Source organism: Geotrypetes seraphini, chromosome 4 (assembly GCF_902459505.1).
Source record: "Geotrypetes seraphini chromosome 4, aGeoSer1.1, whole genome shotgun sequence".
Lineage (NCBI taxonomy): Eukaryota > Metazoa > Chordata > Amphibia > Gymnophiona > Dermophiidae > Geotrypetes > Geotrypetes seraphini.
Window position 1 is genome coordinate 180,650,298 of NC_047087.1, and position 25,950 is coordinate 180,676,247.

General features: G+C 42.5%; 1 protein-coding gene across 4 annotated transcripts in view; it reads right to left on the minus strand.

Moving 5' to 3' along the window:
• Positions 1-25,950, minus strand: part of CUEDC2 (CUE domain containing 2) — a 94,761-nt gene that overhangs the window by 37,388 nt on the left and 31,423 nt on the right. For 3 of the 4 annotated variants that reach the window (XM_033943813.1, XM_033943812.1, XM_033943815.1), the window contains exons 2-5: positions 13,622-13,735; positions 11,847-11,990; positions 10,116-10,177; positions 8,249-8,367 (exon numbers count right to left, since the gene is read on the minus strand). In XM_033943813.1, the coding sequence (XP_033799704.1) occupies positions 8,249-8,367; positions 10,116-10,177; positions 11,847-11,990; positions 13,622-13,689 (393 nt within the window). In that variant the 5' untranslated portion in view covers positions 13,690-13,735. Of the gene's footprint in view, positions 1-8,248; positions 8,368-10,115; positions 10,178-11,846; positions 11,991-13,621; positions 13,736-15,205; positions 15,250-25,950 lie in introns of those variants that run through there. The other variant, XM_033943814.1, reaches the window with a different exon arrangement.

The following is a 25,950-nucleotide window of genomic DNA, read 5'->3' on the forward strand; positions in this document are numbered from 1 at the left end:
AAGCAGGGGGTGATCTAAGCAGATAAGTAGAACAGAGATCACAGTGAATGATAGAAAATTTCTTTAATACAGTTGATACATCCATCTAGTTGTACTAGATGAACATTTGTCCATATTCTGTCTACTAGACCATCTTTTTAAGATCTGTCTGAACAATAGAAATAAGCTTACTTGGAGAGACCCCCCCAGGAAAGAGACTTGGGAGTACTGGTCGACAAGTCGATGAAGCCATCCGTGCAATGTGCGGAGGCGGCGAAGAGGGCAAACAGAATGCTAGGAATGATTAAGAAGGGTATCATAAACAGATCGGAGAAGGTTATCATGCCTCTGTACTGACATGGTACGCCCTCACCTGGAATACTGGTCATCGTACATGAAGAAGGACACAGTACTATTTGAAAGGGTCCAGAGAAGAGCAACTAAAATGGTTAAGGGGCTGGAGGAGTTGCCGTACAGTGAGAGATTACAGAAACTGGGCCTCTTCTCCCTTGAAAAGAGGAGACTGAGAGGGGACATGATAGAAACATTCAAGATACTGAAGGGAATAGACTTAGTAAATAAAGACAGGTTGTTCACCCTCTCCAAGGTAGGAAGCATGAGAGGGTTCTCCAAAAGGATCTCGAAGATCTCCAAAAGGATCTGACGACACTGGAAGAGTGGGCCAAAAAGTGGCAAATGAGCTTCAACATAGGGAAATGCAAGGTCATGCATGTAGGGAAAAAGAACCCGATGTTCACTTACAAAATGGGGGGATCACTGCTAGGGGTTAGTAACCTTGAAAGAGAACTGGGAGTGATGGTAGACACAACATTGAAGGCGTCGGCACAGTGCGCCACAGCCTCAAGGAAAGCAAACAAAATGTTGGGTATCATTAAAAAGGGTATCACGACCAGGACGAAGGAAGTCATCCTGCCACTGTATCGTGCAATGGTGTGCCCGCATCTGGAATACTGTGTCCAGTACTGGTCGCCGTACCTCAAGAAGGACATGGCAGTACTTGAGGGAGTCCAGAGAAGAGCAACTAAGCTGATAAAGGGTATGGAAAATCTCTCATATACTGACAGACTAAAAAAGTTGGGGCTGTTCTCCCTGGAGAAGCGGAGACTTAGAGGAGACATGATAGAAACCTTCAAGATCCTGAAGGGCATAGAAAAAGTAGACAGGGACAGATTTTTCAAATTATGGGGAACCACAAGTACAAGGGGGCACTTGGAGAAATTGAAAGGGGACAGGTTTAGAACAAACGCTAGGAAGTTCTTTTTCACCCAGAGGGTGGTGGATACATGGAACGTGCTTCCGGAGGCTGTGGTAGGCAGGAGCACGTTACAGGGCTTCAAAGAAGGTTTGGATAGGTTCCTAGAGGACAAAGGGATTGAGGGGTACAGATAGGAGTAGAGGTAGGTTATAGAAAAAGTCAGGGACCACTGCTCAGGCAATAGGCCTGATGGGCCGCCGTGGGAGCGGACCGCTGGGCGAGATGGACCTCTGGTCTGCCTCAGCGGAGGCAACTTCTTTTGTTCTTATGTTCTTACTCTCTAAAGTTAAAAGGGGATAGATTCCGTACAAACATAAGGAAGTTCTTCTTCACCCAGAAAGTGGTGGAAAACTTGAACGCTCTTCCGGAGGTTGTTATAGAGGAACACACCCTCCAGGGATTCAAGACAAGGTTGGACAAGTTCCTGCTGAACCAGAACATATGCCGGTAAGGTTGATCTCAGTTAGGGCTCTGGTCTTTATTCAAAAGGGCCGCTGCGGGAGTGGACTGCTGGGCACGATGGACCACTGGTCTGACCCAGCAGTGACAATTCTTATGTTCTTATGAAAAAACCTTTGACAAAAAAGGATGGAACAGTGCAGAGTCTTCAGCTTCCGTAACTTTGAGGAAATGCTCTCTGCAAGAAAGGGCCTGTTAACTCTGAGAGCCTCCTCGCTGAGGTAATAGCCACCAGAAAAAATATTTTGGCCATCAGATCAAGGATGCCTTCTTCAGTGGTTCATATGGAGCCTGGCTGAGACCCTACAAAACTACGTTAAGAATGGGATGGAAGTTTCACTGGGGGGGCCTGATATGCAGTGCTCCTTTTAGGAATCTGGCTATGTCTGGATGAGACACCAGTGTCGAGCCCTAAAACAAGAGAGTACCACTACATGGACTCTAAGGGACACCACTGAGAGTCCCTTGTGAAGGCCAGCCTGAAGGAAGACTAACACCACAGAGACTGGAGCAGCGAAAGGCTCCTCCTTTTCTTTGATGCACCAGTGCTGGAAAGTTTTCCAAGCCTTAGCATAGGCAGAGACCTTTCTTAGCTTTTTAGACCCGAACAGAGTAGCAATGATTACTTCTGAATATCCCTTGTGTGTTAACACCTCGCACACAAGAGCCATACAATAAGAACAAAACAATCTGGATCTTCTATGACCATTGGTCCCTGAGATAGGAGGTCCGGTTGTACTTGCAGCTTGAGACTGGGACCTGTTTGAAGACAAACCAGATCTACATACCATGGTCTCATGGCCAATCTGGAGCCATGAGAGTGACCTTTCACTGATGACTTGTGATCCTGTGGAGGATCCTTCCTATCATGGGCCAAGGAGGAAACATGTAGAACAGCTCGCCCTATGGCCACAACTGGACTACAGTGTCTAGGTCCATGTTTCCGGGCTCAAACCTGCAACTGAAGAATCTGTCCACCTTCTTGTTTTGTGCTGTTACCATGAGATTGAATGTCGGGGAACCCCAGCAATGAACAATGGAAGGCTGCCGCAAACAGCGTCCACTCGCTTGGATCCAGTATCTGTCTGTTGAGGAAATTGGCTTGGACATTGTCCACTCCCGCTACATGTACTGCAGTGTGTGCCAAAAGATGAAGCGCTGCCTACTTGAATAGTAAGCAGGCTTCCAGACCCAGCTGGGTTCTCTTTGTGCCCCCCTGCTGATTGACATAGGCTACTCCAGTAGCACTGTCTGAGAAGACTCAGACTGCTTGTCCTTACAGAGTCTTCTGTAGTTTCTGCAAAGCTAACTGAATGGCTTAAAGCTCCAGTCTGTTGATTGACCACTTTCTCTGGGCGGACGACCAATGTCCCTGAATTGGACAACGACTGCAGTGCATCCCCCAGCCGAATAGGATGGCATCTGTTGTCACAATTACCCAGGAAGCTATGTGGAGGGGAATGCCCCTGGCTAATGACAGAGGACGAAGCCACCAGTACATACTGGCCTGGGCTTCCAGAGTCTAGGGTAGGGGCATCTGCAGGGAGTCCGACTGAGGTGACCAGCGTGATAACAATGTGCTTTGGGGAGGACACATGTAAGCCTTCACCCAGAGAACCACATCTATTGTACATCTATGGAGCCTAACACTTGGAGATAGTGCTACGTGGATGGAGTTGGCTTGGCTAGTAAGCTCATTATCTGCTGAATGCAGATCTTCTGTCTGCATGCCTCTGGAAGATTGACACGGCTGTCTGCTGTGTTGAACAAGACATTCAGATATTCTAGAGATTGAGACGAGTCAGTTGGCTCTTTCAGAAATTCACTATCAACCCAAATTCTGCAAAACTCAGCCCACATGAGCTACTGCTTGCTGTCCTTTGGTGAACGAGGGAGCTCTCATCAGCCAGTCGTCCAGGAATGGATGAACCTGTAAGCTCATCTTTCAAAGGTGGGCAGCTACCACCACCACCTTGATGAACATGTGAGGTGCTGTCACCAAACCAAAGGGGAGGGCCGAGAACTGGTAATGGTTTTCCAGAACATGAAATCTCAGGAACTTTCTGTGGTCTGGAAATATAGGAATATGCAAATAGGCCTCTGTCAGATCCAGACAAACTAGGAACTCCCCCAGTGCAACCGCTGCTATGACAGATCGAACTGTCATGTGAAAGTGCAGAACTTTGAGCGCTACATTGACGTGAGTATGATCCAGAATGGGTCTCCAATCGTTTGAGCCTTTCTTTGGCACAATGAAGTATCTGTCTGAACCCGAATCTTTGGATGGCACAAGCTCTATTTCTTGAATATCTAACAACCTCTGTACTGTGGCCTCTACCCTCCCTACCTTTTCTGGTCGCCCCGCTGGGGAGTCCACAAACCAGTCCGTTAAGGGTCGGGCGAATTCGAGCTTGTATCCACTCTGAATGATTTCCAGTACAATACAATACAGTGTCTTATATACCACAATTTTCTGCAAGGAATTGATGCAGTTTACAATAAGATACCCAATGGTCTGATGATATCTTTGCCTAGGCTTGCACATAGTCCAAGAGCCGTCCTTCTATCTTGACAGAAACCGCTACAGACCTGGCGTCATATTAATGTAATTCTGAAAGTTTTTTGTAATATCGCTGTCTGTATACAGTCTCTTTCTCTGTAAACTGCTTTGAATTGTTTGTGGTATTGCAGTATATAAAAATAAAGTTATTATTATTATTTTTGGAGGTTGAAGCAGAACGGGAACTGGAGGCCTGGCTTCATCCGAGTCCTGAGAACCTCTATCTGGATCCTTGGAAGGATCTCTGAGAGGCTGCTCCTCCTCAGTACTGCCGAGAATGCCTGTAGAAGGAAAAAAATGAAGAGGGCAGTAGAGCCCTCTGGTGAAGTAGGAGGGAATCAAAAACCAGAGTGGATTCCTTCTGCATGGCTCACGGGTACTGGGATAATTACCCGTCGGTCTAGAATGACACACCTATTGCACTAGAAAGAAAATTATCAGGTAAGAAACAATTTTCTCATAAGTCCCCAGAGCTAAGGATCTGTTCTTTCTTCACAAATTGTTCAAAATATCTCAAGCCATTTTTTCCCCACATGTTGGTGGATACTGGAAATTTATAATGGACAATGTATATTGTTTTGTAATACTGAATAATTGTTTCAAAAAAAGTATTTTCTTCCCTTTTATTCAAACAATGAACAAGTCAATTTCTAAACTTAAGTAACTCCTATTTTATTTAAATTCTAAAAAACATAACATTCAATATTTTTCCTTCTTTCACATAATAAACTGCAAATCTAATTCAGCAAATTCTATTTTGGATCTGGGATAGTTGCGATATTACTATCCTGTGTTGTCAAACAGAAACCATGAAATAATTATTTTTATTTAAGCCTGTAATAGGTTAAGGTAACTTAACACAGCAGGATAGTGCACGTCATATAAAACTTTAACTTGTTAAAAGAGCAGATCCTATCATAGGGTTGGCACACAAATCACAAGTTGGGGATCTCGGCTCTAAGTTCAGCTGAACAACTTCATGCCTCATGTATATACCTCAAGGACTTTACCTGGTAAAACAAACTAGATAGTTTTTAGTCCTATACTGACTCTTAGGGCCCGATATTCAAAACAATGTAAATGGCCGGGAGAAGCTCCTGGCTATTTCAATCGCCTGCCCAGGATTACCCAGGCATTTTCAGTGGCACTTAGCCAAATAATACCTCTAAAAATACTTGGCTTGTGCTTAAGCTGAAAATGGCAATTTGTGTGTGTGTGTGGGGGGGGGGGGGGGGGGAGTTGGCACTTAACCGGGTTATGACAACTGCATAACTAGGATCGCATAAAACTCAGTCCTAACTTTATGCAGTTCTTCATAGCCAGTTAAGTACCAAATATTGTACTTAACCAGTTATTATTAGCCAGCTCCTTATACCTGGAAATTCAATGCCGGAGCCCAGATTTGACCCAGCATTGAATTTTTGGGTATAACATCAGCAGTGGTCAGCAAAATGCTGATCGCCACCAGTTGATTATTGGGCCCTTAAGAGACTATAAAAATGCGTAGGCTTCTCAATGTAATATAAAAGGAAAAGCAACTTCCTTTATGCAGACCAACTTTGATAAATAAACTTAAATTCATCAAATCAAATCAGCAGGGTCATGTCACCATAAGGATTTGAGAACTTCATCAGAGAAACACTGTGGCATGAACTTTCTTCTTTTGGACTTGTGCATTAGTTGTGAAACTCCCACAAGATTTGGGTACTAGGTCACCCAGAATTTACTCACTGAGGGTATCACAAGTTGTGTCAGGTAACAATACAATACAATGAATGGTTATATAGTAATCTAATCTAATACAAGATTTCTGAATCACTCTAATACCATTTAGTTCAAGGCGATTTACATAAAAAGGAAGCCATAATAATCCTATGGGAAAATACAATTCCTTGAATAAAAAGATGTCTTTACAATTCTTTAACTAAAAGTGCTAACTTTATAATTTATCATATAAAAATTTTTTCAGTATTCTCTGAAACTTCCAACGACTAACTTCTGTCCTTATTTGTATAGGTAAATTATTCCAAACAACAATAGTAGCATATATAAAAGAAGAATTAAATTGATGTTTAAAACATCTACCTCTAAAAGGGGGAAACTGCAATAAAAATGTATTAATCTAATTAGATGAATAACGCAAACGTGAAAAGAACAAAGTGAGATGATTGGAAGTCTCTGCCAGTATAATATGATGAATCAGACAAGCATTTTTAAACTCTATGGGCTCCTTTTACAAAGGTGCGCTAGGGCCTTAATGCACGCAATAGCACGTGTTAAATTCCCGAGTGCGCTACCACTACTGCCTTCTTTTTAGGAGGTGGTAGATTTTTGGCTACCGCGCGGTAATTTTGTGCGTGAGCTAAAAACCCTAGCGCACCTTCGTAAAAGGAGCCCTATATGTTGCTGTATAGGCAGCCAATGAAGTTTCTTATAAAATATAGAAACACTATTGTATCTCTTCAGACCATATATCAATCTCATTACAGTATTTTGAATCAGCTGCAATTTTTTTTTAAAAACCATTTTTTGAGTTTAAGCTCAAATACAATAAATTACAATAATCGAGTTGTGATAATATCAACATCTGAACCACTAATGCTCAAAAAAATAAGATTTCATCAATCTCAACTGCCTCATTACATACATGGTTTTCATCCATAAGTTTGCAATTTGATCCTTGTAGGTCAATGAGGGGTCCAAAATAACCACAAATACTTTCGTTGGTTTTTCAACTTTAAAGAAGCTCCAGATTCCAATGTAATCAATGTAGGCACTATAAAACTTTTGTCTTGTTTGTATTTAGGGTTTGTTTTTTTTGTTTTTTTAACTTAGCTTGATTTGAGCTCCAATAAGTTCAGGAAAATGAATCTATTTGGAATGGAATTCAATAAACATGAGCTTATAAACCTCTTACAATTTGTATTTTGTAAGAGATTACTTTAACAGAAGCTTCTACTGCAGAATGGAAATGTAAACAATTGTAAAGAACGATCTTTTATGTAGTAGTTTTAAGAGAGATATTGTAGCTTTTGGAATCTGGTGTAATATACAGTCAAACCTCGGTTTGCGAGTAACCTGGTTTGCGAGTGTTTTGCAAGACATGCAAAACACTCAGCAAACTTTTGACTTGCAAATCGAGTGTTGACTCGATTTGCGAGGACCCCCCCTACCTGATAATCGGCATCGCTCCCCCCTGCTCGCAAAGGCCCCCTCACTCCAACTGGCACCCCCCCCGTGCGAACTGCCCCCCCCGCCCGAACAACTTAAACTTAGCCCCCCCCCCCCCGGTCTAGCGCAGGCAGATTGTGTGCCTAGATCTTCTGGCTTCCGGCTTCTGCCTGCCTGCCTTGAGCATGCATCTGCGCATGCTCAAGGACTTCTAATTCTCCTCCTCGCCGAGATTCTTGGCGAAAGGGAGAATTAGAAGTCCTTGAGCATGCGTAGATGCATGCTCAAGGCAGGCAGGCAGGCGGAAGCCAGAAGATCTTCTAGGCACACGATCTGTGCTTGCGCTAGACAGGGGGGGGGGTAAGTTTAAGTTGTTCGGGCGGGGGGGCCGGAACGTATCAAAGCGAGTTTCCATTATTTTCTATGGGGAAATCGCTTTGATAAACGAGCATTTTGGATTACGAGCATGCTCCTGGAACGGATTATGCTCATAATCCAAGGTACCACTGTATTTATGTCATAATCTAAGAAAATGTACCAAGTCTTAGTGCACGCTTATTTGAGAAATGAGGCAACAGTGTCAGTTGGGTTCTATTTATTTGTTGAATTATATTGTTAATTGAAACAGTATATCTCTGGCAAATGAAATGATAGAAAGATATGGTTTGTTGTACTTGAATCAGCATTTTCTTGCTTACATAGCCAGCTGAATAACTCGGTTTCCAAGAGTTGGTCCCTTTTTTTGGATTATGACACATTTATTGTTACCTCTGTAGATCTGAGTGTGCTTTTGTATGCAGTACCTGTGCACTGGCTCCCTCTGCTGGTGGCAGTATTTTTCCTTCAGCATTTCCCCCATGCTCCTTGCTACAGTTGGTAGATATCTTGTAGACTCTCTCAGTAGTTTTTGTAAAAGAATTTTCTTAAGAAAGCACAAAAGATTTCCATTATATTTTCCCCACTCTTCCTTCTTTTCTGTGAATGCATCTGTCTTTAATGTTTTTGTATGCAGCATTTACATTTCTCTTCTATGTGGAATATCTGAATATGTATACTCAGTAAGAGGACAGGAAGGATGGGGAAATGAGGTACACAGGCATTAAATACCTCTGTAAAAGATATTAATACAGAACCAAATATTTTCCAGAGAAGGGAAAAGGGTAAAACAAGAGGGCATAAATTGAGATTACAAGGTAGTAGACTTAAGAGTAATGTTAGGAAATTCTTTTTCATGAAAAGGGTGGCGGATGCCTGGAATGCCCTCCCTAGAGAGGTGGTGGAGAGTAAAATGGTGACAAAAAAAAAGCATGGGATGAACATAGAGGATCTCTAATCAGAAAGTGAAGGGTATAAATTGAAGAACGAGGGACAGTTCTCCGTCTTGTATAAGGCTAGTCAGTTTGGGATGGGCTGAGGAGGACTTTGGGAATTCCAGTAATTTGGGATGATTTAAATAGGCTAGAGTGAGCTTCAAAGGTAACTTTAGTGGTTGGAACCTAAGAAATGTGCCAGGCAGACTTCTACAGTCTATGGCCCAGAAATATAAGACAATTTATTCATGAATTTATAATGCATAGATATTTATCTGCTGTCATTTACTATGTTAGAGTTCCTATAGTAGACTAGCCAGAGAAAGGGGGGGAACTAGTTAGTGCCATCAAGGCATCTATCCTGGGCCCCGATGCCAAAGGGGGCTTCAGTCCTGACAAAAATTGACAGGACGCAGCCTGCTAACAGGGGCTTCTTCTCATCCTTGTGCCATGGATCTCTCTATTTGGGCCCAAACCTGGTATCTGCTTTAAGAGTCCAGAAATATCACTTGAAAAAAATCAAAGGTTTTACATTACTTCATCCCTCCTTCATCAAGTCAGATGCCTTTGGTGACTTAGTGGTACAGTCGGCATGCTGTAGCTACTTCTGTAATGCTTACCAGGGAACTGGCAAGTGTATACTGCTCTCCTATTATGAGTAGAGTTGCCAGTAGCAAAGCATTTTGTGTTGATGGAGTGTAAGTCTGAGCTCAAAATAAAGTTCAGAGCTCATCTGGTTATCAAAAACAGTCACTGGACAGGAATTTTATTCCTTACTGAATAGCCAGCTACTTAAAACACATGCATCACATTACTAGTAACTGCACACAGAAGCATAGAAAAATGAAGGCAGTTAAAGACCACATGGCCTATCTACTTTGCCTATCCATATCATCTACTAACCCCTTCCTCTCCTTTAGTAGCTGAAAAGGTAAGGAAAAAGAGGTTAGCCTTTATAAACTACAAAAGATTGCATAACGAGGAAGACAGGTAAAAATATCTGGAAAAGTTAAGAGAAGCTAGAAGAGTAGTCAGGAAATCAAAGATGCGAATAGAAGAAAAAAGCCAACATGGTAAAATGTGGGGATAAGACATTTTTTAGATAGGTCAGTGATAGGAAGATGTGCAAAAGTGGCATTGTCATATGCAAAAAACACAAACACCTAGCTACTGTTCAGTGTTTTAGACTCATGCGTGTCCCTAATAATTAAATCCTTGGGTGTAAGGAAACAAAGGCATAGGTTGTAAGGAGCACAACTATTCCAATTCTGGCAATACCTCCAGAGATAGTAGTCACCCAAAGGGTTTGCAATGGATGAGTCTTGGCTACAGTCTCACCTTCATTTATGATGCTATTTACCTGTGTTGCCAGCATCTCTCAACCTTCTTGTCAGTTCGAACATCATCTCATAAACTTCCATACTGCAAGAGAAAGTACCAAAGCTACTGATACAGGATAGCAGGGCAATGTTCAGCAACTACACTTCTACTTACCCATCTAGGGAAGGGCCCTAAGGGCAAATCCTTGAAGACAACGTAGGGTTACCATATGGTTCTATTTTTTCAAAAGAAAGGTCGATCTGATCCTGATTTTCTCCTCTGTGTGCAAGGACTTGTAGTTCTGATTTTCTTAGAGAAATCGATGGAAAAAATCAGAATGACACATCCATGTATACAATGGGGGTAAAACCAGCACTGGACCAATCTGTTTTCTATACAGTGGAAACAGATGGTAACCCCTAATGACAGAGTCAGATAGAAGAACCACATGTCCTATTAATCTCACAAATAACCTACACTAAAAGTCCTTCCCAATACGAGGCCGGAACCATATGAAACTCAACATGTTAGGAATCTTTGTTAGGATTATAAACTTGTTCTCAATCATACATTGTATGAAGGGGTGCTGAAAAGATCTCAGCCCAACAAAGAAGGGAAAGATGTGGAGCCATGAAACTTACAAGTTATTCCACATATTCATGTCTAAATTCAACACAGTTGGCACATCGTTTCTGAAGTTTCTGTAACCCTTCCAAAAAATAACTCTGATGTCTGGACACTGAAATACTGCTCTGCTGCTGCAATCACCTCCAAATCACTTGAAAACTGTTGCTCTTTCAAATACTTTTTAAGGTTTGGAAACAGAAAATAGTCAATGGAGCAAGATCTGGTGAGTAGGATGGATGGTCTATGCACTGAAACCCCAACTGCATCAACACATACACAGTTTTGCCAGCCTTGTGAGCAGGTGCATTGTCTTGCAAAAAGAACTTCTTTCTACAGCTTCCCTCTCTTTTTTTCTTTCAAATGCTTCCTTTAATTGGTACAGCAAGTTACAGTAATATTCTACATTAACTATTTGGTCCCTGGAAGATAGTTAGTCATTACAACACCTAATATAAAAACACTGTGGTCATGACCTTTCCTGCTAACTTTTGGGTCTTGAATTGGAGAACACAATTTGGAGAACACAATTGCTGCCACTGTTTGTCTCAGGATCATAGTGGTGTAACCATGTTTTATCAACTGTAACTAGTTATTCCAAAATGTTGGCACCAGCTCGCTGAAAATACTGCAAATCACTTGGAAGTATCCACTCAACATTGTTTCTCATCAGCATTCAAACATTTGGGCACCCACTTAGCTGACAGCTTCTGCATACTCAGCTGTTTGTGGATTATACACCTGACAAGTTTCCTGGATATCTGAAGTGTCTCAGCAATTGTTTTAGTCAATATTCACCTATCTGCCAAATCAGATCATGGACATGATCAACAATTTCAGGAGCTGACATCGTTTGAGGCTGCCTAGATCTTGCTGCATCTTCAGTCTCAAAATCTCCATGATGAACGTTTGTACACCACTTCTTCACTGGACATTTGTCACTCAATGTTTGCATCATACATTCATGGATTTCCTTTGGAATTTTCTTCTGCAGGAATAGGAATCTCATGATGGCTCCGAGTTCCACACTTGAAAATTCCACACTTTTCATTGACATGGTTCAATACAATGATCTGAAACAATGTCAATAGCATTATGATTCTGCAAATTGGCACTTTGCAAAATACCATAACTCAACAAAACATACCTGTCAATTTTAGCAAAGCCTGGAGTATAACCCTCCATCATTTCCATAAAGGTCTCCATGTCAAAATTATCTTCTGATGCATCTGGGGAACCCAGTTCTTCGAGAACACTAGTGATATAGGAAAAGAATACCTCATCCATCGCACTGAGGACACAAAAAAGAGCAGTTATTTATTAGGTAACCTGCCCTTCACAATGTCACATCATACAGCTAACGGGAATCAGGACCAGTTTTCAGACAGATAAAACTACTATAATTACATATAAACTTAACAGAAATCTTGACCTGTGGTGATAAGTTCAGACATATGTTCTTAAAACTGAGAAAAATCTTATATGCAAATATGTGAATAAACAACTCTATATTATCTAACTATACTTAAGCCTATTTCAGGTATTAGATCAATGCTGTATAATCTTGTATGTCCAATTCACTCCATTGTGAATGTTTACTTGTAAACCGTTCTGAGCTACTGGGAGGACGGGATAAAAATCTAAATAAATAAATAAATAAAATATTTTCTAGGCACCTAATGTTTTGATAAAGATGCCTAGATCCTAAAAATGTGCAGCTGATATTTGTGGCAGTTCTCCATTATATTCTGGGCTGCTCATTCTTAGAAAGAGTATCTGAGGTTGAAGAGCCATAGACAAGCTCCTATTCCTTTGCTTGGTGCAGACTCAGCAAGATGGCAATATCAGTGAAAGCCCACATTTGTAGCCCCTCATGGCCACTCTTCCTGAGCACTCCATTTCTATAGGAGAAGTGCTTTCTAGCTGCTCCTGTGCTGCTGGCCTGCCAACTCTTCTCATGCCAAGACAGATTTGGGGGAATGGAAGAAAGAACAAGGAATGTGATGGTAGGGAAAGAGGAAATAATTTGGAGGAGGAAGGGGAGAAAGAAAAAATCTGCAGTGAGAAGAGGAAGATCTTCAGGGAAGAGGATCAATGTATGGAAGAAAGAGCAAACAAAAGAAGATATGGGAGATATACAGGAAGAGAAAAGAAGTAGGAAAAGCATGCAGAGCCTGGCTCATGGAATTCTTTCCAACTCATGCATGTATCTATGCTTATCTGTTGCTTGTATGTCTCTGTCTGCATCTGTATATGTGTGTGAAATCTTTTGGCTTTCAAAGTGTCCATAATAGGTAGAGAAGCTGAGAGGAAAGGGCAGTCTGAAAAGCACAATTCCTTAATCACCATATTAAAATGAATCATATTGGAACAATTTCTCCCACAGAAATGTACTGCAACATTTTTTTGGAGGGGGCTTAATTTCTCTTCTACTACCTGCTACATGCAGAAACTTTACTTGTAAAGCACAAGAATGTCTTCCATCTTCTCCATTCCTGTGATTAGTGGCCCTCCAAAACTCTACCCCAATGCCTTGCCACTGGCTGGATCCTACCCACAACCTTTACTGCTGGTTGCATTGAAAGCAGGCAGGGTAGGCTCACCCATACAGCAGGAAGAATTAGATAGAACTGTAGACAAAAGCTTTAAGCAGCTCAGATACATGGAAAATGAAGAAGTCTGCTGTACATGCAGAACCTCCTCAGACTTTTCAAGCTGAGAACAGAATACAATGTATGGGGAGGAAGGTCAGTATGTGAGAATTGGTGCCAGGCTGGTCAGAGAGAGAGAGATCACAAGCTACAACTAATTAATTTGGTTTTCTCAGAGGATAAGCAGGATGGTAAGCCCCCCTCTGATAGTTCAATGATCTGCTTTGAGGCACATGAGCAAAAGAGAGAGAGAGAGAGAATAGGTTCCTACCTGAAGTCAGCTTCAGGGATGTGGGATTGGATGAAATCAGTTAGTGAATCTCGAATGATTTTTTCCATGTTTCCACAGATGGATTTCTTCAGAGAAGGGAAAAACAAACCAACCCTAAAACAAAACAATTAGATTTTAAAGAGCACGGTTAGGACAGGTAGAAGGAGAAAGAAATATGAAAAGACTCATTTTTTAAAGCACTCAACTTAGGGATACTTTTCATTTTTGTTTTAGCTCCTTTGCTGTTTCTCCTCCTGTTTTTGTTGTAAGCATGATAATGTTAAAGACTAGATAGGTCACATTGCAATGGCTGCTACTTGCTTATAGTTTTAGGATCAGATTTATTAAGAGCTTTTTCTTATGTTGCCTCTATGAGAAAAACATTTAGGGATTGGGACTAGTATACAGCCTTTTTTGTGTGTAGTTTTATAACCATACTCAAAGCAGTTTGTAAGCAGGTACCTCAAGCATTTTCGCTATTTGTCCTGGTGGGCTTAGGATTAGGTGACTTGCCCAGGGTGCTGAGGCTGTAGCTTAAATCATTACACCACATTCACTTCATCCACTCCATCACTGCACAATGATGTGCTCAATAACTCAAACTGTCCATAATAATTAATAAAGGTAGGTGCACTTATTTCAATATGTGAATCTCTGGCCTGTTTCACAGCACTGTGTCAGGAAGCCCAGTAGTAGTGTCCTTCTAAGGAATTGTCTTATAATAACTATATAGTGTTTCTTAATGCATGACTGATACTCATAAGAGGAGAGTGTTCTTATGAGTATTGAAATAATAAAGTTAGGTGCACTTAATTATTATGGACAGTTTGAATTATTGAACACATCGTTGTGCAATGATTAGAACATTATAAGACAACCACAAGTATTTTGGAAACTTCATGAAGGTTGTTTTTGCAGTATGAAGACGATATTTTAAAAAATTGTTTTATGCCATTATTGGAAGATAATACATGAGTGTACTTTGATCTGTGGGATCTTATTTTGCAAACATGTAGGGCTTGGCAGGGCCGAAACAAGACATAGCAGTGCCCGATGCAACTGCACACTTTGGTGGCACCCCCCTGCAGACTAGCTTCTTGCTTCTACCTCACCCAAATACACATTGCAGCATCTCCAATTGTCTCCCTTCCACCACACCCCTGTCCAAACCCTCCATCTGCAGGCAAAAGATCATGCCCAGCAAACACAGCAATGCTACATGGATCCTCCTGCTCAAAAACATCCAGGTACTCCTGGGTCCTGACTATATGGTAACAGGAAGTGCAAGTCAAAGGGAGCGAGGACTCATCGATGCATGGAATGCATCTGAGTAGGAGCACCACCACACCCATTGAACATGGTCCCCCACCCGCAAATAGAAGGTTCAAAGACAGGAGGACCCCAGGAAGGGGAGGGCAGAGACAGGTGGAGACTCTGCACTTGTGCTTGGAGGAAGGCCCAAGTACTTTTCGTGCCCCTGCCCGACGGCACTGCCTGCATATGTACTTTGCTAAGGCCCTGGGGCTTGGGCAGTAGCACTGCAAAGAGAACAGTGCAGTGGTTCTGTTGAAAACCCTCACAAACCTGGCTTTGCAATTCACAGCAACTCCTCCACAGCAGCTTCTAGTTTTAACTGCACATTGACTGCCTGTTGTGTAAGGGGAAATTTCAGTGAGTAAGGTAGTTTTGGTTTTAAGTTGCAGCTCACTGGGGGGGGGGGGGAAACTAGTGTGTGGGCGAGAACTGGATTAGCATCTCTCTCTGAAAAGGTCAATACAAAATGGTTGGAATGAGAATACCAGACAGAACTCAGACAGCTGGTCTGCCAGTCAAAATAGCAAAGGTCTCCTCCGGGTCATGCTCAAAGGAATTCTTCCAAAACAGGGCCCCTTTTGTTTCATTTTATGCACTATTGTGTAGACACGCTAACAATTGCATCCCAGTCATTAGATGCTATATTGGTAAAGACTTTGGCTATAGCCCTTTTCAATGCGTTTTAATTTTGAATCCCTGTTTATTAATAATACATATTTCCTCTCTGCTGTTATTTTATACAGACTTCTAATCTAAATAGTGTAAGTAAGGAAGAGGTAGGGAACTAAAGGCCAGTAAATTTGACTTCTGTGGTAAGTAAATTAATGGAAACACTTTTAAAACAGAGAATAGCAGTTTCTGGCATCCAGTAGATTAAAGGACCTGAAGCAATATGGATTCATAAGAGACAGGGGTCTTGTCAGACAAATCTGACCAGTTTCTTTGACTGGGTGACCAGAGAATTGGATAGAGGGAGAGCACTAGATGTGGTGTATTATGATTTTAGCAAAGCTTTTGACAGTGTTCCACACAGTCATCTAATAAATAAACTCAGTGCCCTGAGTAAGGCCTCCAAAGTGACGGAATAGGTCAGGAACTATTTGAGTGGAAGTCAACATAGAGTAGCGGTCAATGGAGGTCGCTCTGAGGAAAGGAATGCTACCAGTGGTGTGCCTTAAGGTTCGGTTTTTGGGCCTGTTCTTTTTAACATTTCTGTAATCAATATTGCTAACTGGTAAGATTTGCCTCTTTGCAGATGATACCAAAATCTGCAATACAGTGGACACCCCTGAGTAAGGACCTAGCAAAACTTGAAGAATGGTCTGAAATTATGGCAGCTAAGATTTAATGCTAAGGTCATGCGTTTGAGCTACAGAAACCTGAGGGAACAGTACAGTTTAGGGGTAAAGAACTTTTGTGCATGAAAAAGGAGTGGGACTTGGTTGAAAAAGCAAAGGTGAAAGCTATAAGAAAAATTAGTTGCATAGGGAGAAGAATGGCCAGTAGGAAAAGGACTCTGATGAGACCTCATTTAGAATATTGTGTACAATTCTGGAGACTGCGCTTTCAAAAAGATATAAACATGATAGTGTGGGTCCAGAGGAAGGCAACTAAAATGGCTGATGATGGTCTACATCATAATACATACAAGGACAGACCTAAAGATCTCAATATTTATACTTTGAAGGAAAAGTGGGAGAGGTGAGATATGATAAGAGATGTTTAAATACTTATGTTGCAAAAATACAAGAGGAAACTCCAGAGTGAGAGGGCATAGAATGAAGTTAAAAGGCGATAGGCTCAGGAGTACTACTACTACTATCCATTCAGTCATGTCCAACCCTTAGATACCCTTAGAAACGCTTCCCTGTTTTCCATAGCTTCTTTCAATTGCTTGATGTTCATTCTTGTGTCATTCTTGATGGTATCCAGCTAACAATCCTTTGGTCTCCCCTGCTTCCTTTTACCACTGACCATTCCGAGTAGCACTCCTTTTCTAGTGAATTCGCCCTCATCACATGTACAAAATAGGTGAGTTTCTGTCTGGTAATCTTGCCTTCCAGGGACAATTCTGGGTTTATATGATCAAGAACATCTTTGTTGGTGATCCTAGCTGTCCTTGGGATTCGTAGAAGTCTTCTCCAGCCCCATCGCTTGAAGGCGTCGATTTTTCTTGTCTGCTTTTGTGAGTGTCCATGTCTTGCAGCCATATGTTATGATTGGGAACACAATGGCAACGATCAGTCTTTATTTGATGGTGACAGACGTCTTTGCACTTCCATATTTGGTCCATGCTCACCATAGCTGCATGCCCAAGTGCTGTCGAACTGCCACTATGATCAATGAGGGACCCAAGGAAAATGAAGCTGTCAACCTCTTCCGTTTCTTCATTGTTTATCTTTAAGTGGATTTTCTTGTTGGTGGTAGTCATGATATTGGTTTTCTTGATGTTCAGGTAAAATCCCATCTTCTTGCTTTCTTCTTTCATCTTCAGGATCAACTTCTTGAGGTCTTTCTAAATCTCTGCCAGCAGGGTAGTTATCATCTGCTTATCTCAGATTGCTAATGATTCTTCCGCCTATTTTCACCCCAACACTCGAATCATCTAAGTCCAGCTATGATTACTTCTAAATAGAGGTTGAAAAGAAGAGAAGATGCATCCTTGTCTTGTACCATTTTTGATCTTGAGCCATTTTGAATCTCCATATCTGGTTCGCACTGTAGCTTCTTCATCGAATTAGAACCATATAATTAACCTGATCGGGTGCATTGGCACTCTTATCTCACTCAGTGCTTCCCAAAGCTTGTCATGCTCAACACACTCAAAAGCCTTGGTATAATCAATGAAGCACATGTAGAGCTTCTTCTGGTATTTTCTCACCTTTTCTATGATCCACCTCAAGTTTGTGATGTGATCACGGGTCCCTTTGCCCTTACGTAATCCAGCTTGGGCATCAGGAAGTTCTTGATCAAAGCGTCTCTGGATGATCTTTAGAAGCACCTTGTTGGTGTGGGGGGTTCAGGGCAATTGTTCTATAGTTGGTACAGTCCCTGATGTTGCCTTTCTTCAGCAGTGGGATAAAACCTGATATTTTCCAGTTCTTTGGCCATGTGGAGGTCCTCTAGATCTTCTGGCATAGTATTGTCAGTGTGACTCTTGGGACTGGTTTGAGCAGCTCTGCAGGGATTCCATCAATGCCAGGTACTTTGTTGTTTGGCAGCTGCCCCAGCGCCCAATCTACTTCACTTTCCAATAAGTCTGGTTCTGCTTCAACTTGACCCCCAAGCTCTTCAGGGTAGTGTTGATGTATAATTCCTCTGTGTATATTTCCATCTCTGCTTGATGTCCTGCTGGTCGCTAATTTCATTCCCATCACAATCTTTGATGGTTGACTGGCCTGCTGAGAGACTTTTTCACTTGTTTCACCATAGAGAATAATTCCCTGGCGTGGCCCTTCTTATAGGCTTCTTTGAAGTTCATGCATTGAGCATTCAGGAAGTTGTTCTTGTCTTTCCTGGCTGCTGTTTGGAAATCAGCATTGAGTCGCCTCACCTTATTCAATCTGCCCTTAGTCTTTGCCTCTCTCCTCTTATTAGAGATTTGGAGGGTGGTTGCAGTTAACCAGCTCCTAAGCTTCTTGTATGGCACATGCTTTTGAGTAGTTTAGTGATGATTCCTTTGATCTCTGCCCACAATCCTTCCTGCCTGCACAGAGATCTCACTGACATCAAACTTCCTCTGCAGACTGGATGCTTGATCTTGCATAGTCTGACCCTGACTTTGGCTACAAGGAGTTGGTGATCAGATCCACAGTCTGCACCTGGTAGTGTTTTTGCAGAGAAAATTGATCCCTACATTTTAGTCAATTTGATTGTGATGATGCCCATTTGGAGATGTCCAGGTGTAGAGGCGCTGCTTTGGCTGGGTGAAGGTATTGGTGATTCTAAACATGTTATCTTGGCAGAACTGCAAAAGGCAGTCCTTGGCCATGCCTGCTGACCACTCCTGCATCCTCTCCTTCTTCAATTTTGGCATTGAAGTCACCCATAATATAGATGATGTCCTTTCTTGGAGTTCTATCGAGCACACTTTGGACATGGGCAAAGAAGTCCTCGATGTCCTGCTTTGACGTGTCTGCTGTTGGTGTATTGACTTGGATGATGGTCACATTCAGAGGTTTCCTTCTGATGCGGATGGACATGACCCTATCATTGATGTACTGGGGGCTTACAATCCTTTTCTTGGCCACAATGGGAACTCCCTTTCTCCTTTCTGTTTCATTGCCTGAGTAATAAATGGTATAGTCATATGAGCTGAATTCCCCAGATCCAGTCCAGTGAAGTTCACTGACTCCCACTAAGTCCATGCTCGTTCTTTCCATTTCCCTCTTGATAATGTCCAGTTTGCCAATGTTCATCCCTCTCAAGTTCCATTAGTATATTGTTCTTTGCAGCTCAGTTGGCCCTTTCTATCATGTAATCTAAGAAAATACTTTTTTTTTTTTTTAGAAAGGGTAGTAGATGCGTGGAATAGTCTCTTGGTAGAGGTGGTAGAAACAAAGACTGTACCTGAATTCAGGAAAGCACGGGACAGGCGCATGGGATCTCTTAGAGAAAAGAAAAGATAGTGGAAATGTCCAGTTAGCTCTTTTGTAATCCGCCTTGAACTGCAAGGTTTAGGCGGAATAGAAGTCCCTAATGTAATGATGTGGATGGGCTATTTGGCCTTTATCTGCCATCATGTTTCTATGTATTAAAAAAGTTAGTGTACCCAAAATGGATTTAAGGCATGCTAATGAATGCACAATCCTAACATAAATCAAGAGCTGTGTATTCTTCATGCCAGATTCCTGTCACATAACTTTGCTTATACAGAAATTCCTAAGAGTCAATAGAGCATTTGCTATACATTATAATAGTAACGCACGGGATTACCTTAGATACCTCTCTGAGATTCAAGAGAACAGGCTATCTACAAATAGTGTGATTTCTAGTAACCAAGAGACATAAAAAGGGAAACAAAAGTTAACTAGTCTGTCTTAGGGATAACATATAAATAGTTAGCAACCTTGGAATGCCAGGAGGTTTTGTATGACAAGCATGGTTGTTGTCAGAACAGTGGGGAATCGGTAGCATGCTTCTGCTGACTCAGGACCCCTGTGCATGCGCAGGGAGTGCCAGCATTAGCAACTGAAAATGTTGCTGACTTCCCCACTGATCAGAAAGCATGGGGATCTCAGGAAGATGACATCTTCAGCTGGCAGGGTACGGGCATTCCCCACCAGCCAAGGTATTAATTTTAATATAGCAGTGAAGGTGATGGTAAGGGGGCATGCGATTGTTCATTATAATTCTGATCTGCAAAAAGTAGTACACACTGTACAATTGGGTCTCCACCACAATCTCTTTTTGTGTATCATTTGAGATGATATACTACTGCACCTAATGTACAAATTAATTTGACAAAGAACTTTGAATAAAACTTGGAATCAAGATCATCGTTTCCACAGTTTTTGGTTTTGTGTTTGAACTCTTTCTCTCCACTGTGGAAGTCTGTTTGGTGACCTTTTTGTTTTGCTTTGATCTCAGGAAGATAACATTTTCAGCTAGCAGGGCTTGGGCATCCCCACCAGCCAAGCTATTAATTTTAATACAGCATTGAAGGTGATGGTAAGGGGACATGCGATTGTTCATTATAATTCCAAACTGCAAAAAGTAGTATGCACTGTAAAATAAGTTGCAGACTATTATAGCATGTGTTAACCATTTTGGTTTTACCAAAGAAAGGCAGTATATCAAATCCATAACCCTGATCCTACATGATGTAATTAGAGAAAATGATTTTGCACTTTTGATTATTTTTCTCATTGTACCAGGGCAGCCTATGTGCTTAACCTCTGTGTAAGAACAAGACTGCCACTCTGATTACTTTGACCTTCTGACAAGAAGCGACAGATAAACACTTGATCTTAGCCAAAAGGCCTAGAAGCAACAGAGAAGACTTTGCCTGTTCAAGAACAGAACAAGACCAGAATGATACTTTTGGCGACTGAACTTAGGTCTTTTTAATGGAAACTAAAGATAATGGTACTTTTCAAATTTTATATTGTGGACTAATCTTGAGAAATAGAGAGGACTGAAGAAACATCGTTATGAACATCAAAATAACAGAGTGGCGACAATGTACAATATGTGAATTATTATACCAACCCATTTACTACTTAAAAATCTCCTGCCGGGTTTTTAGCTCAAAAAGACCTGATATTAGATTCTACGCAGTTAGCTGTTAAAGATCTAGACAGTATATTAGTTGCTAAATGGAACAATTCCTTGCATGCCCCACGCTGGTGCAATCCAGAGATAAAAATACATCACACTGTTAATTGGAAGAATTGGAAAACATTGGGGAAACCAGGTCAATTGTATGATGGTAGTAATTGGATACTTATGATAAACTTTGCTCACTTTACCAGCTGCCTCCCTTGGGTTTCTTCTAGTGGTTACAACTCAAACATGCATTGCATGGCTATATAAGTAATAGGGATAGAAAATGGGAAGAATCCGATCTGCTTATCCTGTGTCATAAATTTGCTTGTATTAAAAGAGGCCTCTAACTGGTATAAGACATTACAAACTTTAAAAATTCAATGCCCAATTACTGTGATGCATGCATGGCATGATGATATGGATATAAGCTAGATATTCCTATGTGGAGAAACATGTGGTCCATATCCTATAAAATTACCAGCTCTGCTGTGTTGTATCAATCCTTTTACTTTTTAATACATCGTGCATATTGGATACCTCTTAAACTATCAAAACTGCAGAAAGATCATAAGAATGATTTATGTTGGTCTTGTAAAATGGCACAAGGAACATTAAACACATGTTATTTGATTGTCCCCTGTTAAAGAATTACTGGACACAGATATGGAATCATGTTAAATCTTTATTGAATGTTCCCACGTCATTGTCTTATCCACTACTCCTTAACAGTTTGACAGCTTTACAAATGTTATTCCCAAAAGAAAGTGTGCCATTGGTACAACTGCTTAAGCTAGTGGCTTTGCGAGTAATATTTGCAAACTGGAAAGATTTTTCCAATATTTCCTATAATGAGTGGTGGAATACCATCTGTCTATATGCCCGATATGAGAGAGTAGCAGCTGAACGTAATGGTTCACTTAAAAATTTGAAAAAATATGGGCTCCCTTATTGACTTATACAACTATGACATATCTACCTTCAGGTCCAAGTGAGTCAGACTAATATCTTGTGTTACATTATGTTATGTTCTTTAACAGACTCATTGAGATTCTCGGAGAGAGCGAGAGCCAGAAGGCCTTGAGCATGCACAGATGCTCAAGGCCCAGGCAACAGGAAGGATCTTCGTTCACCGGCACGTCCTGTGGGCTGCGTGCCGGTGCCAGATGGTAAGCCTTCTGTTCGGGCTGGGGGTGCCAGTTCTCGGGGGGATGCTCGCAAATCGAGTCAATGCTTGGTTTGCAAGTCACGATTTGCGAGAATGTTTTGCTCGTCTTGCAAAACACTCGCAAACCGCGGTTTGACTGTATTTTATGTTTTTTAGTATGCATGTTTATATTGTGAGCTGCCTGAGGTCACGTGATGTCATGAATGGGTGAGGATGTCTCCTCGTTTGCTCCGGGGCTACCCTGCATATATTCGCGCATATAGAGACCTTTTTCCCGACTTTCAACGCAAGCACGGTGTTTTTTGAGGCACCCTTCCTGCATGGACAGATATTTAACGAGATCTCAAGACTCCATGCAGGCAAAAGCGGCCCGGAAAGATCGCGAGCGAGTGCGGCCTCTTGAATCCAAGTTGGCGACGAGCCCCGCAGCGGCGGTCTCACATCTCACGGAGACCACGCTAAGTGATATAAAGGAGGCGCTATCGCAAGTATTGGGGCCCAAAATGGAATCGCTCACTGCACAAATATCTAACATTGAGACACTGCTAGCCGCCGCTGCGGCTCGCACGGCAGAGTTAGAACAACGGGTTTCTGACCTGGAAGACTCATCTGCAACTCGTGGCGCAGATCTCAGCGCGCTGCAGGCGCAGGTGCGTGCTCAATCTGAAAAACTGGATGATTTAGAGAACCGCTCACGCCGCTCTAATCTGCGCTTGATGGGCATTCCTGAAACGATTGCGGACCGGCTGTTATTAGAGATTTTAGAACGCTGGTTGCAGGATGAGTTCCCCCTTCCGCCCTCTATGGGGCCTTTGCGCCTGGAACGAGCACATCGCTTGGGCCCCCGCCCTGGTTTGGAAACGCGCCCGCGGGTGGTCATCCTGAAGCTTCTGAATTTCAGACACAAAGTGGCCTTATTACAGCAATACAGAGCCAAGAAGGAAAGTTTGAAATATGATGGACATTTGGTACGCATCAGTCAAGACTTTTCTATGGCATTACAGGAACGGAGGAGACCTTACTACCCTCTCTGTGCACAACTTTCTGAACTCAAACAGCGCTTTCAATTTAACTATCCGGCCCTTCTACGGATTCACTGTAATGGAGTCTGGAAATCCTTCCAATCCCCCGAGGCAGCAGCTGATTACATCAAGCATCTTGGTAGCTCCGGTTCTGGAGCAGACTGATTACTTGGACCTTTCTCCACTTAGAGGGATTTGTTAGTGGTTCATGGCAGTTTTACTTCATATGTTTAATGGGAAATTTGTCCCCTGGCTCCAAGAGGGCTTTATTTTCTAGCTGGTCAGGGTGGCCCTGGGAGAGATGTCTTTCGTGACCTGCATTTCTCCCACAGGATGGGGTTTTTTGGGATTGTTGGGGGGTTTTTTTTTGGGGGGGGGGAGTTTTTTGGGTGGCAGCAGCGGTATTGCATTGGTATTTTGTGTTCTATTTTGCTTTTTCTTTGGGGTTTACTTTTATAGAGCTGATTGAATGGTTTGAATGGAGTGTGCATGTGGAGTCTCGGGGTGAGGCTGGGCGCCCTGGGACACTTTCTCTTAGCTGGATCAATTGCCTTAATATCTATGGTGGGGTTCCTGATGGGTGACCGGAAGATACGTATACTTTCTTGGAATGTGTCGGGAATTACATCCCCTGCTAAACGCTCAAAAATTTTATCACAATTGAAGCATCACTCTACAGATATTGCCTGCCTACAGGAGACCAGGCTTACTGATCTAGAACATCAGAAACACCAGAGAGGTTGGGTTGGGGATTTGTACTATGCATCTTCACCGGGGAAGAGGGCAGGGGTGGCTATATTGATCCGGAAGGGCCTTCACTGTACGGTTCAAGTCTTACGCCGTGATTCCCAGGGCCATTACCTTTTGGTGAAGGTGGTGGGACCTGGTGGGCCCTTTCGATTATTGGTGGGCTATGGCCCTAATGGTTATCAGCACTCTTTCTTCCAAAATTTGGTTAATGTTTGCTTGCGAGATTCTGACTGCCCATTAATTCTGGTGGGTGACCTGAATCAAGTATTAGACTCGGGTATGGATCGCTCTGGGTCATCTGGAGTAATGACAGTGTGGCGAACTAAGGGTATTCCCTATCTTTGTCGAGCTTTGGGGTTGGTGGACCCCTGGAGGTTGCTTCACCCTACTGAAAGGGATTATACCCACCAGTCTAGAGCTCATGATTCCTTCTCCAGAATTGATTACACATTACTCTCAGAATCCCTGTTTGCTCGGGTCTCTGAAGCTACAATAGGCCCACTTGAAGTGTCGGATCACAATATGATTTGGATTGATGTGGCGGTGAGTGGTCCAGTTGGCCCTGGGTCAGGGTGGAGATTTCCCTCTTATTTACATAAAGATGCCCATTTCCAGAAGTACTTATCGGACAAGTGGGAGGCTTATTGTTCCTTTAATGCCCTACATATAGATCAACCCATATTATTCTGGGACGCGGCTAAGGCAGTATTACGAGGGGATATAATCGCATATGTGACAACCAGAACCCGTCGCATAGCACATCGTATCGTACAGCTTGAACGCCAGCTGGTGCAGTTGAAACGTGATCTATTGAGTAACCCCACAGAGGCTAATGGTGAGGCGTATAAAGCGGTGCTGGTGGCATTAAATTCCCTTATTCATGAACGTACCAAGAAATTGTTGTTTTTCCGAAAATATAATTTCCACAAATATGGCAATAAGGCGGGGAAACTTTTGGCATCCATTACTAAGAGCTGGAATGGGTCTCGATATATACCCATGCTCGGGGAGGATGTTGACGTCCACGGTGGATATTTCTGCTGCTTTTCACAACTATTTCAAGGCTTTCTATGCATCCCCGGGTCCTTATACTGGTCCTGATGTCTGTGACTATCTGGAGGATGCGGGGATGCCTAAATTGATGGCGACTCAGGTGTCTTCGCTGGATAGGCCTTTACACCTCCAGGAGGTGCTGCAGGCAATACAAAAATTGAAACCTTGCACGGCGCAGGGGCCAGATGGCTACTCCCCGGAGTTCTTTAAGATCTTATCTTCTTCAGTGGTGGGGTCTCTATTAGCTTACTATACGGCCATACAGGAGCAGGGTGCATTTCCCCGTTACTCCAATGAGGCTCTGATTACCTTAATACCGAAGCCCTCTAAGCCACCCACTGACATAGAATCTTATAGGCCAATATCGTTGTTGAACGTTGATACTAAAATATTTGCTCGTGTTTTGGCGGACAGGTTAGCTTCCTTGTTACCTACTATTATTGTGCCTGAGCAGGTGGGCTTTGTTCGGACTCGCCAATCAGTACTCAATGTTCGCCAGGTGCTACTTGCCTTCTCTCGCGCTCAACAAACACATTACCCTGGTCTCCTGGTGGGGTTGGATGCGGCGAAAGCCTTTGATAAGGTCCATTGGCATTACCTATTTCGGGTGTTGCAGTATATAGGGCTCCCCACAAGTTATTTGGAGTCGGTGCAAGCACTTTATTCGGGACCAACCGCTTCAGTGTTGGTTAATGGCGTGAGATCCCCCTCTTTCTCTGTGGGCAAGGGGACGCGACAGGGTTGTCCGTTGTTGCCCC